This window comes from Diabrotica virgifera, chromosome 5 (genome assembly GCF_917563875.1).
Source record: "Diabrotica virgifera virgifera chromosome 5, PGI_DIABVI_V3a".
NCBI lineage: Eukaryota > Metazoa > Arthropoda > Insecta > Coleoptera > Chrysomelidae > Diabrotica > Diabrotica virgifera.
In genome coordinates, this window is record NC_065447.1 from 35,589,500 (window position 1) to 35,608,405 (window position 18,906).

Below are 18,906 nucleotides of genomic sequence, written 5' to 3' on the forward strand. Positions count from 1 at the left end.
CATTGTTGCAACAATTTGATATACTTATTTTTAATTATAATAAATATCATTTTAATTTTTTTTATAGATAAGCAACCGTCACCCCCCATTAACGGATAATCGAATTATATGCTTCTGTGTAAATATAACATATATGAGCATAAAACCGAATGTAGTTTTTCTGGATTTCCTTTTGAGCTAGACCAAGCCGTAAGCTAGACCAAGAAATCAGGTGTTACCCTATTATAGGCTGCTGTGTTATCAAACATCTTTAGAGCAGTTTTCTTAACTTCGAAATAGAAATGAAATTCGGTTGTTTATCTATTTTCCTTATAGCTTTTACTGCATTTGTTTATAGCCAGGAACAACTAGAGGAGCAGATAATCGGTAGGCAGGAATATGCAGTAGAAAAAATTGCGCAAGTTTGGCCTTGGAACGATAAGGTAGATGATCGACCATTCAGAACAAGAGGTAAATTTTCAATACATTGAAGTGAAGACAATTTATGTTTCATTTCGATTTAGAGGCGATGCACAATCTACAGACAGCTATTTCTGTTTACAACGTTTTCAGTGTAGCTGCGTTCTACACGAGATTGTCTTTTTAAGGGGAATTTCGAAAAAACAATCTCGTTTCGTTTTGATTCAAAGGCGGGCACGCAGCTACACTGAAGACGTTGTAAACAGAAACAGCTGTCTGTAAATTGTGCATCGTCTCTTAATCGAAATGAAACATAAATTGCCTTTCACTTCACTTCTATCTTTACTCATATTGTGAGTACTAAGAACCTTTTTGTACCTTTTCCTAGACGAATGAAAGCAGAATGTGATTGCATATTGTATAATCCTTTTCGCTTTCTATATTCGTCGTCTCTAGGCCTTACAAATTGTAAAAGGCAGAGATTTAGAATGTTAACAGAAAGGGTTTCTAATAAGGAAAGTTTCAGATTTAAATAAGTAGCTATTATTATTTTATTAACGGATTCTGTATCTGAAACTTTCTTATTTTCTTTTCATAACATTATTTACATGTTTTACCAATTCTGTAACGGTTATGTATTTTATAATCCACTGTACCAAGGTTTTTGACGAACAGACTAACAAATAAAATGGACAGTAATCAGCCAGTTGAAATTGAACAAGCAAGCTTCAGAAAATGGTTTAGTGTCATAGATCATCTTCTCACCATGAAAATGTTGATAGAGAAGGCAAACGAATACAACCTAGATTTATGTTTAGCTTTTGTAGACTATGAAAAAGCGTTCGATAGTGACGAGATATGGGCGATAGAAAAAGCTCTAAATACCACCAGATTAGACTCTACATAGGTACGGGCAACTATGAGAGTCGAATGGGAAAATAAAACAAACAAAATAATCCCATAGCAATCCGTAGAGGCGTAAGACAAGGAGATGTAATATCCCCAAACCTTAGCTCTGGAAGACGTCTTTAAAGAACGTCTATCGCTCCAATGAGAAAGTAATTGCCGAAGCTAAAGCATATTTTAAAGAAAAAGATAAATCGTTTCCAAGGACGGTATCAAAAAAATTGAAAAGTGTTGGAATGATTCTATCGCCGTTAAAGAAGATTATTTTGATGAATAAAGAATAATATTTGCAAAAAAAATGTTGTTTTCGTAGTTAGGCCCGAGACTTTACTGACCGATGGGTTATAAATCCAAGCTATGTAGCCCAGTCGGGATAACATTTGACCTTGCATTACGAGCTGCCCCAAATTTTATTCTTCTAATCTTTAGGGAGGGTCAATATTAGTATAAATTTAAAATCTCGACTGAATTCCACCGTTGCGTTAGCCGCCATCTTGATTTTAAACGAGAACGGTTTTTGCTCAATATCTCCGCCATTTTCAACTTTTAGACAAAAAGTGTAGAAACTAAAATTGTTGAAAATACGATTTTCTATAATTTCGTTTATTATTATTTTTTCGTTCGGTCGATATTTTCCGAGTTATGGGGGGAAATAGTGACAGCTAGAGCAGAATTATTGAATTATTAAATTATCTCGTGTATTATTAGTTTTACAACAAATATGAACCTAAACAAAAATTAATAAAATAAAATTTTGTACAATTTTGATGTCGTTCATTTTTTTGATAAAATCAATATTTAAGGTAGTACGTATCCGGTAAAGGTGAGAGCGTCAGACCCGATTGATTTTATAGCAATTGTTTTTGTTCAATATCTCCTTCATTTTCAACTTTTGGACAAAAAATGTAAGGACTGAAATTGTTGCAATTACGATTTACTACAATTTTTCGAGAGAACCAGTGGCGGGTCTACAAGGGGTGGGGAATGGGAAAATTCCCCCCAACAGGGTCCAAAATAAAAAAAAATTGCTGAAATATTAAAATATATTAGCTGACATGAAACCTAAAATATCGAGAGACTAATTCAACCAATAAAACCCGCTAGTTAATAAAATTAAGTGAACTTAATGCATATAAGTTAGTATTTATGTCTTTTAGGTACTTAGTTTGGTTGATGTTTCATTGGAAGTTTCAAAAATTGTATAAAATATAATTAGCTTTATTTTTGTTTATGTACAATTATGTCGTAAAGTTAATAATAATTGAGACAATTCAATAATTATGCTTCCCCTCCGCTTCCACTATTTTCCCCCTTAACACGGAGAATATTAATCGCATAAAAAATGTATTGTAGGAAATTGCATTTCCAACAATTTTAGTTCCCACCATTATTGTCGAAAAGTTGAAAATGGCGGAGATATTAAGCAACAACAGTTCTCATTTAAAATCAATATGGCGGCTGATGCAACCGCGGAATTCAGTCGAGATTTTAAATTTACACTACTATTGGTCTGCCATAAAGGATAGAATTATAAAATTTGGGGCAGCTCGGAAACAAGATTCAATTCAATAATTATGCTGCCCCACCACTTTTTACTATTTTCCCATGTAACTCGGAAAATATCAACCGTATGAAAAAAATTGTTAAAAAGAAATTGTAGGAAATCATATTTTGAACAATTATAGTTAAAAATGGCGTAGATATTGAACAAAAACAATTGCTATAAAATCAATCAGGTCTGGCGCTCGCGCCATTTCCGCATCCCGCTACCTTAAATATTAATTTTAGAAAAAAAAATGAAAGAAATCAAAATTGTGTAGAATTTAATTCTCTTTATTTTTTTATAGAAATATTTTTGTCGTAAAACTAATAAACTATGCTCTAACTGTCAATATTTTCCGCCATAACTCGGAAAATATCGACCGCACGAAAAAATTGTAATAATAGAAATTATAGAAAATCACATTTTCATCAATTTTTGTTTAAATACTATTTGTCGTAAAGTTGAAAATGGCGGAGATATTGAGCAAAAACGGTTCTAGTTTAAAATCAAGATGGTGGCTAACGCAACAGCGCAATTCAGTCGAGATTTTAAATTTACACTACTATTGACCCTCCCTAAAGATTAGAAAAATAAAATTTGGGGCAGCTCCTAATGCAAGGTTAGGCATGTTATTCGTCTAAGCCAACTGGACTAATAGGGGAGTGCAATTAGAACGAGAAGATACAATGTTTCGAAAAAAATCAAACAAGGTTATATTTTTCTAAAACTTTTTTTGTTAGTTTATAAATATGTTAAAGTAAAAAGTTCTACTCACAAATTTCGCCGCTAATTGTTTATTAATTGTTTAAACAATAACAATTGTTTTGTATAAATAATGTTAAGAATATGGGTGAATTCAACATTTTATTTTGATAAAAAATGTTTCTATTTTAGGTTTGATTATGCTGAACCCGAATCTGACATTATAATTTGCAAATTCAAAATGGCGGATTCAAAATGGCGGATTTTTTCCTAAAATTCCTTAAAAAGCAGTTGTAAAATCCGAATTTTTTTTATAAAACGTGTTTGTTTACATATATGTGGATATTTTTGAGAGGTTGCTGAACCTGAATCAAATTTTGATAATTTAAATTATAAAATGGCAGATCCAAAATGGCGGATAACTTAAAAAATAGTTGTAAAATCATAATTTCTTTACAAAATGTATTTATTTCTACATATATTTATTTTTGAGAGCTTTGATAAACCTAACTTAAATGTTAACATTATAAACTATAAAATGGCGGATCCAAAATGCGGATTTTCTAAAAAGAACATAAAAAAGAACATTTTTCTAAAACATTTATTGTCTTTATTTTTAACAGGTTGTTGAATCTGAATTAAAGATTAAAAATTTAAATTTCAAAATGGCGGATCCAAAATGGCGGATATTTAAATGAAAAACAAGTAGAATCCAATCAAACAAATATGGAATTTCATTCTTAAAAAAAGATAAACAAATAATTTTCACAATAATATTAAAAATTAAAATATATTAGAAAGAAAGAACAAATTATTCAAAATATATCTCTTCAATATTCTAAAAATTGTTGCAATGGGATCATAAATAAAAAGTTATTCTTAGTAAAATGCTCTGCATATTCTAAAACTTTAAATGCAATCATAAAATATCAATTTTTATTAATTTTGTGCAAGATATGTCAATAAATAAAAATTTCAGTTAGGAGTAAAATACCTATATTTTTCATAATACTGAAAATTGTTATTATGGAAAGTTGTTCAGAATTAAAAACGATGTGTCAATATGCAATTACACTTTTATGCAATTTTTTTACATAATACCTCGTATAATATTGATAAAATATGATATTTTATATTTGCATATTAAGTGTTAGACCATGCACATCTATTTATGATGAATAACTTTCTTCATAAAATTAATTATAACTCAGTTATCATAAATAATAAGTGAAAATTTAATGATGTTTGGTATAATTAATTTGAAACAATATTAAAAAAACAAATTTTCGATTAGAAGGATATAATTACATATTGGAACATAGTTTTTAATTCCAAACAACTTTTCTTTATAACAATTTTCGATATTGTGAAATATAAAGGTACTTTACTCTTGAGTGAAATTCATATTTTTTGACATACCTCGTACAAAATTAACAAAATTTGATATTTGATGGTTGCATCTTATGTTATATACGATGCAGAGTATTTTATAAAGAATAACTTTTTTTCGTAAAACTGATATTAAAAAAGTTATCAATAGGTTCCAAGTTACGCAGACATACTGTATAAGAGCTAAAAAAAATTTTTTTGTTGACCATTTATTATTGTTGAAGCTTACTATTAAATTAATTTTAGGTAAGTTTTACAGAAAAAAGTTTTGATCACTCTGTATATACATTTTTTCAGCTGGTAATTTTCGGTTGTTGTATTACATTTTTGTTATCTTTCTTAGTTTTCTCAAAAAGAAATTGTTTATTTCATTTTTAAACTAAAATAATTCAGTGTTTTTTAAAGATTACATCCTAGGCTTTAAAAAAATATCAAAAAAATTGTATTAGATTTATTCAAACTTGAGTAATACCGTCTTAAAGTGGTGGGAATTCTGTAGAACTACGAAGTTTTCAAAAATTACATTTTTTGAGACAGCGTATTATTTAAATTAAATTTTTGAGATTTTTTTTTGAATGAAACATCGTTTAGTAAGATGATTAAGAGGTAAGTTGTGCAAATTTGAGAGCTTTATAAGTAAAATTGTATTAGTTACACATTTTTAAATCATTTTTAAACAAAATTCATGTAAGTCTCATTTTCCGCCCACACCGTACATATGTCCATATATTTTATTTCTTTTTATTACAACCATAGGATAGCTTATTTTATCTTCTTTCATGTCCAATTTGTAAAATTCCTTTTGATCCATTAGTTAAAGAATTACATTAAAAAAACTCAAGCGTGCACTTCTTCCAACGCTAGTTTACAGTGAGCCAATGCGTGTGAGAAGGGTGACTTTAGCGTTATAAATAAAAAAATACAGAAACTAGAGATTTAATTTTAGAAAAATCTTTATATAAGGTTTTTTTTGTAAAATTTTCTGAATTTTTCAATGGTCAAGTCAGTTTTTTTCTAAAGATTATATTTTCGGAGTTATTTAAAAAAACATCTAACTTCGCTGTTCATTTGTTTAATAAAAAATGAAGCACCCACTTCTCGAGTAGAACTTTTTGATATGTTGTTTATTAAACATTTCTTAATGAAATTACAAAAAGTTTTATCTTGTTTGATTTTTTCCGAAGTGAAAATCTAAATGCACTACCCTATAATGGTTTTAATCACTTCATACCGTCGTCAGTTACAGTCCATCTTCCTCTTGATGTGTCTATCCGTGCCGAATGTTGACGGTCATCATGGCAATATTTATTTTATCTGTAGCAACGCGGAAAAGCTGCACAGGTGCTGTGTTAAGCCAGGTTCTGAGGTTCTTGAACCAGGATGTTTTTCTTCTTCCTGGACCTCGCTTTCCAAATATTTTTTCTTGCGGGATGGCTTGTAGGAGGGCACACCTGAATTAATTTTGCATATTGTGTCCAAAGTATTCCAACTTTCGAGATTTGATGGCGGTTAGTACCTCTCGGCTCTTCCCCATTCTTCTAAGGACCTCCATATTTGTGACCCGGTCAGTCCACGGGATTTGAGGAATTCTATGATATAGCCACATCTCAAATGCTTCAAATTCTCGGCACATATTGTCGTTCAATGTCCATGATTCAACACCATAGAAAAGGACGGAAAAGACGTTACTTTTATACCAAGAGAAAGGTTGTGGCTCGTGAAAAAGGCCCCCATACTAGTGTTGCCCAAATGCAAGACCAAGACGAGACTTAAAAAGGTCTTGGTCTTGGTCTTGCGACAATACACCTGGTCTTGGTCTTGGTCTTGCACTCTCGGTCTTGGTCTTGGTTTTGCAGCAAGAGTCTTGCAAGTCTCGCAGTTACCCATTAGCCTAGTACTATTTATTTATTATGCGTTACTTTAGTTAGATCTTAGAACAACGTACATTTCACATATTCTACAAGTGCCTGTAGGGGATGGCGTCTATTCGAAGTATTATAATCGGTGTAAGAGAGAGAAAGTATTCGAAATCATGAAATAACAAATGTTATATTACATATTTGCTATTTCATCATTTCGAATACGTCCTCTCTTTACACCGACTATAACACTACGCATAGACGCCGTCCCCCACCGGCACCTTTAGAATCTGTACACTGTGACAGAGTAGGCACATTTTAATCTTGAATTAACATAGTCATAGTAATGACCAATAAAATTAATAAATGTCTAAACTGACATTGGGTAAGGTGTGATCCCACGATCGGCACGATCTAAGCGATCCGTGCCAATGCTCTAACTAACTGAGCTATCCATAGCCCACGGGAGTCAGTTTCTTAATAAACGTTTGCATTTAATAAGCTTACATGTGCCAAAACATGGTTAAAATACAAAAAACCAAAGTTGACTGTATTTCAAAGACCATTATCTGTCTAGGAAGGGATTGATCGACTCTCACCTTATATGAGATGGAATAAAAGACTTATACCTATAATTTTCCATTTATTTAAATAAAAGATAAAATACAATACAAATTAAATTACAGAACATTACGTAATTGCTTTGAGGTTACTGTTATTACTAAGACTTTATCATAATATTAATTTTTTTTACCAAGAATTAATACAAAGTACAATTCTTTATAGAAGATCTAGAGAAAATGGGAGTGCGACAATGGGAATTAGTGGCACAGGACCGACAAACATGGAAGGCAAAAGTAAACGCGGCAAAGACTCACGAAGAGTTGTAAGGCCATTGATGATGATGATGACAATTCTTTATACTCGTTACTATCCAATACCCTAAGTAGGATATTGTTACTTTCTCTAGTCCAATAGTCCAATACCCTACTGTTATTTCGTTACTTTAAATATTTCGGTATTTTGCTTATAGAGTAGCCGGAATTATCTGTTAATTTGTCTCGTTACTTTTGAATAACAAATTGTAACTACAATGATTAAAGTAATTTAAAAAAGCATGAAAATAGAAACTTCATCTGTAAGTTTAAAATGCGAAAGTGTCAATGAAATTTATTTTAAACTGTTAATTTTTTGTTTGTCGTCTGCTGCACGATTAAAAAGAATAATGAGTTTTTTTTATCAAAGATAAGCATACCGAAAACTGAAAAGGTAACATAATCTGTTTCGCGATTAACAACGAGACATGCGTTGGTGTCATAAACGCCGAACGATATGCATATCAAAGACAGAAACTTATTGTTCATTATGTAATAATATAAATAGATTGTTTGATAGTTAGTCGAAAATAGCCGCGCATTTTCAGCAAATTTTGGTTTGTAACCGATATCGCACACTCGGCACAAACAATGTTAGTCTATTGGCCGATAAAATTTGTAATATTATATTTTTTATCAGCTCAGCTGAGATGACACAATATTTCTAAAATGTTATGGCGGCTATTATCAAAATCTGGACAATTAATAATTTCAGAGTGAAGAAATCGTCTGCTGGGACAGAATGTCCAAAATGTATTTTTACATTGTACTTATGATCTCTGAGTACGTATAAAATGTGGCAAATATTCTTTTAATCGATACTTTGATTCGCTATGTATGCTTATTGTATTGTTCGTAATGTGCAAGTCCAATTTTACAAATTTTTATTACATATTTTTTTGCGTCTCATAGAGTCTCTATGCATCTACCCGAAATATTATACTACCTAAATGACACTCGATTCTAACTGCAAGACGCAAGAGTCTCGCAGGGTTAGTCTTGTTCTTGCTCAAATCTTGCAGGGTCAGTCTTGGTCTTGGTCTTGCTAAAATCAGGCGCTCTTGGTCTTGGTCTTGGTCTTGCTAAAATTAGGCGGTCTTGGTCTTGGTCTTGGTCTTGCGAAAATGCAAGAACAAGACCAAGACTGCAAGACCAAGACCGGTTTTGGGCAACACTACCCTATACGGTTGAAGGTGGATCTAGCTTTTCTGATGCGCGCTCTTATCTCTTGATGATTGTTAGTCCATTCTTCATTCATTATGGTGCCGAGGTAGTTGTAGTGCGTCTCTCTTTCTACAAATGTTTGGTTGATGTAGAGTTGAACTTCTGTTATCTTGTTCTTGATAATGATCGTAAGCTTTGCCTTCTTTACGTTTATATTGAATCCATATTGTTGACTGTAATACGTGATTTTGTTCATGAGTACTTGTAGGTCTTCTAGGTTGTCCGCAAATACTATGGGGTCATCTGCATACCTGATGTTATTTAGCCGGTACCCGTTTAGTGGAATACCTTTGTTAGTTTCGTGCAGCGTTTCAATAAATATTCTTTCAGAGTAGAGATTGAAGATAAGAGGGGACAAAATGCAGCCTTGCTTCACTCCACACATGATTTTCACATATTCGGTGTGTTCACTTTAAACTTTGACGTTTTCAGTCTGATTCCAGTAAAAGATTCTAATTATTATCAGATCTTGGTTGCTAATTCCTGCTACTTTTAGTATTTGCATCATCTTAGTGCTGTACTCGATCAAACGCTTTCTCGTAATCAACCAGAAATGCATAGACATCGCAGTTGAAGTCTCTGCATCTCTGGAATAAGACTTGTATTGAAAACAAAGCCTCTCTCTAACCAACAACATTTATGAACCCGAACTGGTTAAGCTAAATTTGGATTTCACATTTTGGCTGGACCGTCCATACAATGTACTAATAAGTGTATATATTGTAAAACATTAGTGTTTCCTACTTCAATGAAGAATTCATTGTCAAATACAATATTTTTTATAGATTGTTTTAGACCTGTTCACGGCAGTCCCGAACCCTATATCTGCTATGCCTATATACCTTCTTGGAGATGGGACATGAAAAGTAAAGCTTGCAAGCATGTCATATACGGAGGATGCAACAAAACGAAGAACCTTTTCTTTACTAAAGCTGAATGTGAAAAAGTAGCAAAGCCAGTTTGCGAAAAGTTAACTGACTCTCTGGAGAACATAAATCTACTTGATATACTTGATATGCTGATCTATAAAGTCCAAGAATAATGTTATTTTGTACTATGTACTTATTGTTAATAATGTGAAATATACTTATTATCTAAGAAATGTATATAGTTTAATTAACCCTTTACAGATATACAGACCTGATAAAGAACATACATAGAAATGCGTCAAATAGAATAATAGTACGTTCTTTAAGAATAAAATATTGCAAAACCTCTAAATTTTACAGAACCGCTTGGATTGACATGAAATTTGGCATACACATAGCTAATAGGTCAAAGAAAAAAAGTGATATTGTGCCAATGTGTGCTTTTGCCCTGGGGGTGAGTTCCACCCCTTCTCGGGGGTGAAAAAGTATATGTCCAAAATAAGTTCGGAATTCGATAAACTGACTAACTCTAAGAAACTTTTGTTCTATTATAGAGTTTTTTCACCAAGTCAATACTTTTCGAGTTATGTTCGAGTGCATTTGTTCATTTTTAAACAAAATAACCACGTTTTTAGGCGGTTTTTCGCAAATAACTCAAAAAGTAAGTATTTTGTCGAAAAAAATATTCTTAATAACAATATAGTTTATAAAAAAATGAAAAAAATGGTGCATATATTAAGTCTGTAGACCCAATACAAGCAAATTTGTAGCTAATGAAAAGTAGGTTCTTATTCGTCAAATTCCAAATCGAATATTTCATCGAGAAATAACCAAAAAACGGAACACTTTTCGGGGAACACTCATTTTGACTTTTTTAAAGTGTTTAAAATAAGGTTTATTTTTGTTTTTTTAAAAAACTTTTAACCTTAAAAGTAAGTTAGTTATGCTCAAAATATTGTTGGTACCTTTTATTCTTTGGTAAAAAGAATCGCGAAAAGCACCCCCTAATTAGCATATCAAATAAAATTAATCGTTTCCGCTTCACAAGTTACTTTACTTATTTATTCTTTACACGATCTGTAAGTCTCAGTGGTTCAAAGTGCTTATTCTTGAAAAGGCTGTAGTTAAAATGGCTTGAACGAGTCACTAATCCCTAGTGTATGCAAACTTTGAACCGCCATAGCATAACCGATTTTTATCTAACAGGAAAACAAAAAGTCCAAAATATTCAGAAAAGCAAAGCGTACATTTTATTACTTTTTAAGATTTTTGATATTACTAATAATTTTTAAGTTATTTTGAAAAAGGGCATTTTTTTCAAAATAAAAAATTTTAAAAATATTATTTTAAAACCTTTTTTTCAAAAATAAGCACACTGAATCGATGAAACTTACAGATCGTATAGACACAACATAAATAAAGCAACATGTGAAGCGGTAACGATTAATTCTATTTAAGCTGTTAATTAGGGGGTGATTTTCCCGATTTTTTTATGCCAAATCAAAACGAACCAACTGTATTTTGAGCGTAACTTGCTCACATTTGATGCCAGAATATTTTTTTATAAAAATGGACATAGTTTTTTCCAAAAAGTGCTTCATGTTTTGGTTATTTCATGTTGAAATATATTTATTTGAAGTTTGGCGAATATGAACCTATTTTTCTTTAGCTATAACTCTGCTTGTACTAGGTCTAGAGACTTCATGTATACACCATTTTTTTTCACTTTTTACAAGCTATACTTTTACTGACAACGGTTTTTGCGATTAAATACTTACTTTTTGAATTATTTGCGAAACTGTCTAAAAACGTATTTGTTTTGTTGAAAAATTAACATATTATTCACTCCCAAATAAATCGAAAAGTATTAACTTGGTGAAAAAACTGTATAGAATAAAAGTTTTTTAGAATTAGGAATTTTATCGAATTTCGGACTTATGTCGAATGTATGTTTTTCACCCCTGAGAAGGGGTGAAACTCACCCCCAGGGCAAAAGCACACGTCGCCACAATATCACTTTTTTTCTTTGACATGTTGGCTATGCGTATGTCAAATTTTATGTCAATCCAAACGGTTCTTTAAAATTTTCAGCAAAAACCGTCAAATAATGTACTATAAAAGTATATGAAGGAATAGAACCAGTTCAACTAAAACGTGGAGTTAGACAAGGAGATACAATCTTTCCAAAACTATTTAGTCAAGCGCTGGAGGATGTCTTCAAAAAAATTCACTGGGAGGAATGAGATAATAAAATCAATGGACAATATTTGAACCACCTACGATATCATCTTAATCGCTGATACAAAAGCAGCCGTAACAACCATGTTAGAATAATTAAACGATAAAGCCGAAATAAAAGGACGGAGGATAAATTACAATAAAACAAAGATTATGACAAATACGGGCGAAAACTCTTCGATCACGCTAGATCAAAATATAATAGGACAAGTTAAGGAATATATGAAGAATACTCTGCGTAATATTCGGCAAATTAAGCTACATTTTGAAACACAAAAAGTACCCGCAATATCTTAGGACGCGAATTTTTAATCAGTGTGTAGTTCCTGTTTTTACATATGGCTCCTTTGGATACTTACAAAGGAGAATATCGATAAAGTGGCAAGAGCGCAAGATCGATGGAAAGGCAGATGCTGCATATAAAACTTCAAGGCTGCTTTATCCATTAGGCAATATAGGCAGTTGCCTAGGGCGGCAAATTGTGAGAGGGCGGCAATAATACTGTACAAAAAAATATGTGGATATAAAAATTAAAATCGAATAACAAGTATGTATGTTCATCCATCAATGAAATAGAAGTGGACATCCATTTCTAAATAGAATAAAACAAATTGCATTCATAACAAAAAATAAAACAAACAGAGCATTCCGTTATCTTAACACTATTCATTCAAAAAGAACGGGAGTCACAAATTTAGTGATTATTAGGCCGCTGGCAGCTGAGCAAGGCGGTTTCCAAACATTACTTGAAGAATCTAACATTATTATTAAAACAAAAAATTCTGCTTTCATTTTTTTTAAACATGTTTGAAGGACGGCTACTAGAGAATTGCCTAGGGCGTCATTTGACCTAAACGCGGCCCTGTAAAACTTAAAGATCTCAAAAGATACTTTGGATAAGAGAAGTAACCAAGGTGAAAAACGTTAAGGAGCAGGTGACAAAACTCGCATGAAAATTTGCAGGTCACACCATCAGGCAAGCAGATGAAAGATGGAACAAGCAGATGATCTACTAACCATGGGAACACAAGAGAGGAAGAGGAAGGCCTAGGATGAAATGAAGCGGCGACCTCAAAAAGCAGGCTGGATCCACATAGAAGACTACATCGCTGGATGAAAAGAGGAGAAAAAATTTAGGATCACTATACTGAAAAATCCTCTGGACCGTCGTTACTAAGAGCGGAAGAAAATTATTCAATAATTGAGATTACTTCTTCAGATGTGGTGTGTTTGGCAAAAAGAGAGCTCTCGCGCACATACGTGCAAAATTTGTAATCAGATTATACATTGATTGCGTTTACGGCACACTGGGAAAATACTATGAAGGCTTGGAAAGTAAAATTACATGCATGCATTGTGCACAGATAGAAAATATGAAACTAAATAAAAAAAAAAGAATGTGTGTGTACTTTGTACGCACGTAAGAAGTTATACTTCTATTATAGATTCCAACAAAATTAATATGTACTTTTTTATTTATATTTTATTTCAATATTAAACTAATCTTAATACTTACTACTTTCCAAAAATGTTTATTAAAACAATACCAAACATTAAAAAAATAAAAGAATAAAACACACACAAACACATTGAAAAATGCCACAAAGAAATGAATTCTGAACAATAATTGTTGTCAAAAATTTTAACTAAATACGCATTTTCTGAAAAATAATTACATAACAAATATACTTACAATCATAAAATATATAAAAAAATAAAACTTGCATTGGGATTCGAACCCGCGTTTATTCGGGTGCTTAGGATTTGAAGTCGAAGCCTCTACGTATCTTGCCATCTACTCTTACCTGTCATGTGCGAAGATAGGCCAACTAAACGTTTTACTGTTTGACAGTTCTGAATTTAATCAAATTAGTTTAATTTTTGTGGAATTAAAATATTAAAATACAACAAAACATAGAGTAAAAAAACAATATATTAGATGAAGATTGGTAGAAATTATGTTGGTAATCAATTTATGTAAATCAAAGCATTACCTACTAGATAGGTACATACATTTTCCAAATAGGTAAGTACTTATGTAATTTTTTATTACAATACTGAAACATTTACAATAATTACGTACCTGTTGCTTTTAAAATCTATTTAAAAAGTCACTTCAATTTTAAACTTGCTTTTTTCTCTGTCCTCACAACAATAAAAACTAATATACACAACATTTGTTTCCCCATAACCGACATATTGAACAATTGTTGACAGGTCATTGTAATTACCCAATTAGAGCCCGTCAACGCGCCTAAAGAAGTACAACTTCAATAAAAGGTGATTGAAGGTTTTCATGGTCAAGCTAATGTTATAAAACAATGTTTCATCTTCTAATAGTGCGTATCCATTTCTGGTGTTGGCAACCTTCATGGCAATCTGCACTTTGCACACTGCTGCCCTGAAAAGATTTGTGGTTGTTGTGTTGAACACCGAACGTAAATTTTTCAGCCAGGAAATTGTTTGCCTTCCTGGTCCCTGTTATCCTTCTACTTTTCCCTGCAAGATTAGTTGCAGTAGTCCATCTTTCGCTGTTTCTCATGATGTGACCGATGTGAAGGTATTCGATTTGACTGTTTTAATTGTGGTTAACAGCTCTTTTTTTGCATTTTCAGCCAAACACCCTGATTAGTAACGTGGTCGATATAAGATATCTTCAGGATTCGACGATAAAGCCACATTTCGAAAGCCGGTAGCGGCGAAAGCCACATTTTCTTGCAGGTAGCGTCTGTGAGAGTCCACGACTCAACTCCGTACAACAGTATAGGAAAGACATCACATCATAGTAACCTGATTTTTATGGGTATGGATAAATCATGACATTTGAATGGCTTAGCCATTTTTTTGAAATGCAAGTCCATCCTTCATTTGATTTCTATGGAATGTTCCCAATTTTCATTGATAGGTTCCCAAGGTAGGTGTATGTTTTTACTCTTTCTATTAATGAAACAATTAATTGAACAAAAAGTTTCGGCCACTTACGATCGGAAAAACTATAACCATACCTATTCTCAATTTTGATAGAGCTAAAGGAGGTGCACTAAATGTTTTGGGTATATTACAAGATAAAATAGTTGACGGTTTGTTCAGAGTAGGGATGAAACACTGAACAATAAACACACTTTTTCGAAGGATCAAAAAATGCAAAAAGAATTATCTTAAATAGGAAGATGTGCCCGACATTCAGCTGTCTCTAAAAGAAATCAGTGGAAAAGATTCTAATAGTCTAAGAGCTAGAGGCGAGAAATCATCGTTATAAGTAATATGGAGTTTGGCATGTGAAATGTGTCTATTGTATGTTGAGAATTATGACCCCTTTCAGGCTGACACCTCAGTGGATACAGGGAGTAGCAATAAGGGATGAAAGGGGAAAGTTAACGCAGTCATTAAAGGTTTTCACCTCCTATTTTGTTAAACCTCCATCGATTTACACGAAAATTGGTGAGTAGTTTGAGCATACCTCAAGAAATAAAACTGATATGGTGCTAACGTGCGCTTTTACCCTGGGGGTGGATGCCACCCCTTCTCAAAGGTGAAAACTATTTTATTAAAAATAACCCCACTAATCGATAGAGGGACAAATTTTAAGCAAAATTTATTACCTCTAATTATAAAAATAAATCAATACTTTTTGAGTTATTAAAGATCAAAGATTTGAATTTTTCGTGAAATAAATGCATGATGTAAAGCGGTTTTTCGTAAATAATTCAAAAACTGTAAGTTTTATCAAAATAGTTATGATTACTAAAATTGAAGATAATAAAAAATAAAAGAGATTTCTTATTCGAGAAACCTTTGAGAATTAATAAAAAGTGAGTTGTAGGTGATGGAATGTATATTTTTTTTCGGCTACTACCCAAATCTATGTATTCAAGCTCAAATAACGGGAAAACGGTGCATTTTATAAAATATATTTACTGAACACTTGTCAAAGTACTTAGAAATATGTATCAAATGAGCTCCCGGAAAAGTTGATACCATTAAACATTATGCTACAAACATTTTTCAAAGTTTATGCTCCAAAAATGTGGAGCTTAATTATTATATTATTTATATAAGCTTTTAAAATTGTTTTAAGACATTTATACAGTGCTAGTCAAAAGTCCGTACCCCCCCTCGTATCTTTTGAACGGTTATACCTATAATAGTGAAATTTGGAGGGAGGAAATAAACGGACGTAAGCTTCTCAACTGGTCATGACAGGTGACATAATAGTGACAGATGGCTTTACAGCGCCACTGTGACAGATAAATTTAAATGGGACCTTATGGCAAGTGATACCTCGTTTAGAAGGTATTGAAAATACCTATTCAGTCATACTAAGTTTGTTCGAGTTTAAGCTAATTTTGATGAATAAATGAAATAAATATAAAATTGAAGTTTCGCATTTAATTAATAAAAATTCAAAATTCCGCCTATGATTACTTGTCAAAAAGGTTGACGTTGACGTAAAAACTACTAGAGAATTGAAAAACGTCAACTTTTTTAACAAAAAAACCATAGGCGGACATTTGAAATTTTATTAATTACTTGCGAAACTACAATATTATATTTATTTAATTTATTCACCAAAATCAAAATCAACTTAAACCCAAAAAAATTAGTATGACTGAATAGCTATTTTGAATAACTTTCAAACGAGGTATTACTTGCCATAAGTTCCCATTTAAAATTATCAGTCACACTGGCTCTGTAACGTCATCTGTCGCTATTACGTCACCTGTCATGACTAGTTAAGAAGCCTACATCCGTTTATTTATTCCCTCCAAATTTCACTATTTTAGGTACAACCGTTCAAAAGATAAGAGGGGGGTACGGACTTTTGACTAGCACTGTATAAAATATAGCAAAAATGTATTTGAATATTATGTCAAATGTGCCCATTATTGGACACCCTCAATTTCTGTACATATTCAGTTTATACAGGGGCGGCTCTAGACCAAAAAAAGTGGGGGGCAAGGGAACACAACCGGTGAATAAACAAGATAACGTGCCTTTTTAACGAAAATTATAGTAAAAAAGTACTGTAAAAACAGAAGGGGGGCAGCTGCCCCCTGCCCCTGGCTAGAACCGCCACTAAGTTTATATCGATAGAAAAAATTCAATTAAATATCGAAATAATATAAAAATAATATTTTAGTAACATACATTTAATTAATAATAATATGTTCTTTTATCATTCGTAACTTCACGCATGTGCTCTTAAATTAACGCTATTGTATAGGCACTTGCTACTGTCTTTCGGAGTCGGCGTTTGTATGGAATATATATTACACCTATACTCCAAAAATATAACTGTTTTCAACATGGCAACAGAATACACTTGCGTGCTTAAAATAAATTGTACAATTGATACAGATACTGCTGTGAACTTATTTAGTGAAAAAACATTGAAAACTGCAAAAGAAAAATTAAATATTAGAAAAATGTGCAAGTTAAAATACTGTGATATTATTCTACCAGAAGCTGTTGATAATACGAGCGGATACCATCATGCTTGCTACAGACTTTTTACATCTGTAAATAAAAAAAAGTTTAGAAGTTAATCAAAAAATGACATCGTCACCTGTGACTTCTAATAATGCTGGTTAGTAATTTAATATGTATTTAATATATATTTTGATGCATCAACTTTACCACTATCTCAATCTGAGCTATATCAACATCTTTTACGAGCACGATACATTACAAGTATTTGGTTGAACGCCTATAAAAAAGAAACGCCAGATCTGGTTATTGAACAAAATGGTTGGGAACTTGCTGAAGATAACACATATAAATTCAAATGGTTTGAAGGGCCTCAAATGCCAGAGATTGTTAGAGATATTATTTTTGAGAATGAAACAGACGATGAGATGGATGATGAGCAAGCTGATGATGACATTCATAATAGCGAAAGTGATGAAAATAATTATGATAGCGATTTTAGTGAATGTGACAGCGAAAGTGAAAAATAAATAGTATTTTCAACGAAAATTTTGATTTCGTTTATAAATTCACAAAGTCCGTTCGTTCGTTCCTGCGTTGCCACCCCTGCAATATCTGGAGCTTATGTACCGATGTCAATGTAGTTTTGTCTCCTGAATCCAAATCTGAAAACGGCATTTCGATATCTCAAACCATCTTCGAGATAACCGATCTCAAAGACAAGTTGCATCTCGGGACAGCAATTTATGATTTTTTAGCAATTTTAGATAGTGAGATAATTCTACAATGGAGACACTGTACGTAAAAATGTTAATGAAAATTTCATATTATTTCAAAAATATATTACTTCATATAAACTGTAAAAGAATTGAAATATCAAATAAATAAATATTACTTATTAATTTTAATGTAAGTAATGTTAAATGGCAGGTTACAAATTTTTGGTGCTGTCTACACAATGATTTATGTATTATGTATATTATATTGTATAATATACAGTGTGTCTACTTAAGTTGGACACATATATTACGGGACACTTTTTTATTTTTAATTTTACGAAATAAAGTTATAATTCATAAAAAGTTCTGCATCGTCTAAAACCTACGATTCAATCATCAGATAGCAAATTTTATCTATATTATAGGAGGTGTTTTAAAAAATATGAATTTCGCTCAAGATTAAAGTACCTTTTTTTCACACTGTTGTAAATTATTGTTACTTACTACGAAAAATTTTTTGGAATTAAAAACTGTGTTCTAATATATGCAATAGTTGTTATTATTATAATTAAATAATTAATAATTATTATAATAATGTCTATTATCTACATTCTTCTAATAAAAAGAAAATATTTAAATTTTTTCTCAAATTAGAGATACCTACCAATCACCATTTTCATTTATTTTATTATTAATTTTACGAACAAAAATTATTCTTCATAAAAATATCTGCACGGTCTAAAATCCAAGATGCAA

At 31.8% G+C, this 18,906-nt stretch overlaps 2 protein-coding genes across 4 annotated transcripts in view; one reads left to right on the forward strand and one right to left on the reverse strand.

Annotated features, from left to right (window-relative positions):
- The window catches only part of LOC126885677 (uncharacterized), a 220,355-nt gene that overhangs the window by 125,330 nt on the left and 76,119 nt on the right, over window positions 1-18,906 (reverse strand). The gene's annotated exons all lie outside the window — the stretch shown is intronic.
- The window catches only part of LOC126885678 (uncharacterized), a 36,048-nt gene continuing 17,281 nt past the window's right edge, over window positions 140-18,906 (forward strand). The window contains exons 1-2 of one of the 3 annotated variants that reach the window (XM_050652374.1): window positions 140-450; window positions 9,683-9,999. In XM_050652374.1, coding sequence (XP_050508331.1) covers window positions 282-450; window positions 9,683-9,939 — 426 coding nt within the window. In that variant the 5' untranslated portion in view covers window positions 140-281 and the 3' untranslated portion in view covers window positions 9,940-9,999. Of the gene's footprint in view, window positions 451-9,682; window positions 10,000-18,906 lie in introns of those variants that run through there. The other 2 variants (XM_050652378.1, XM_050652377.1) reach the window with 2 other exon arrangements.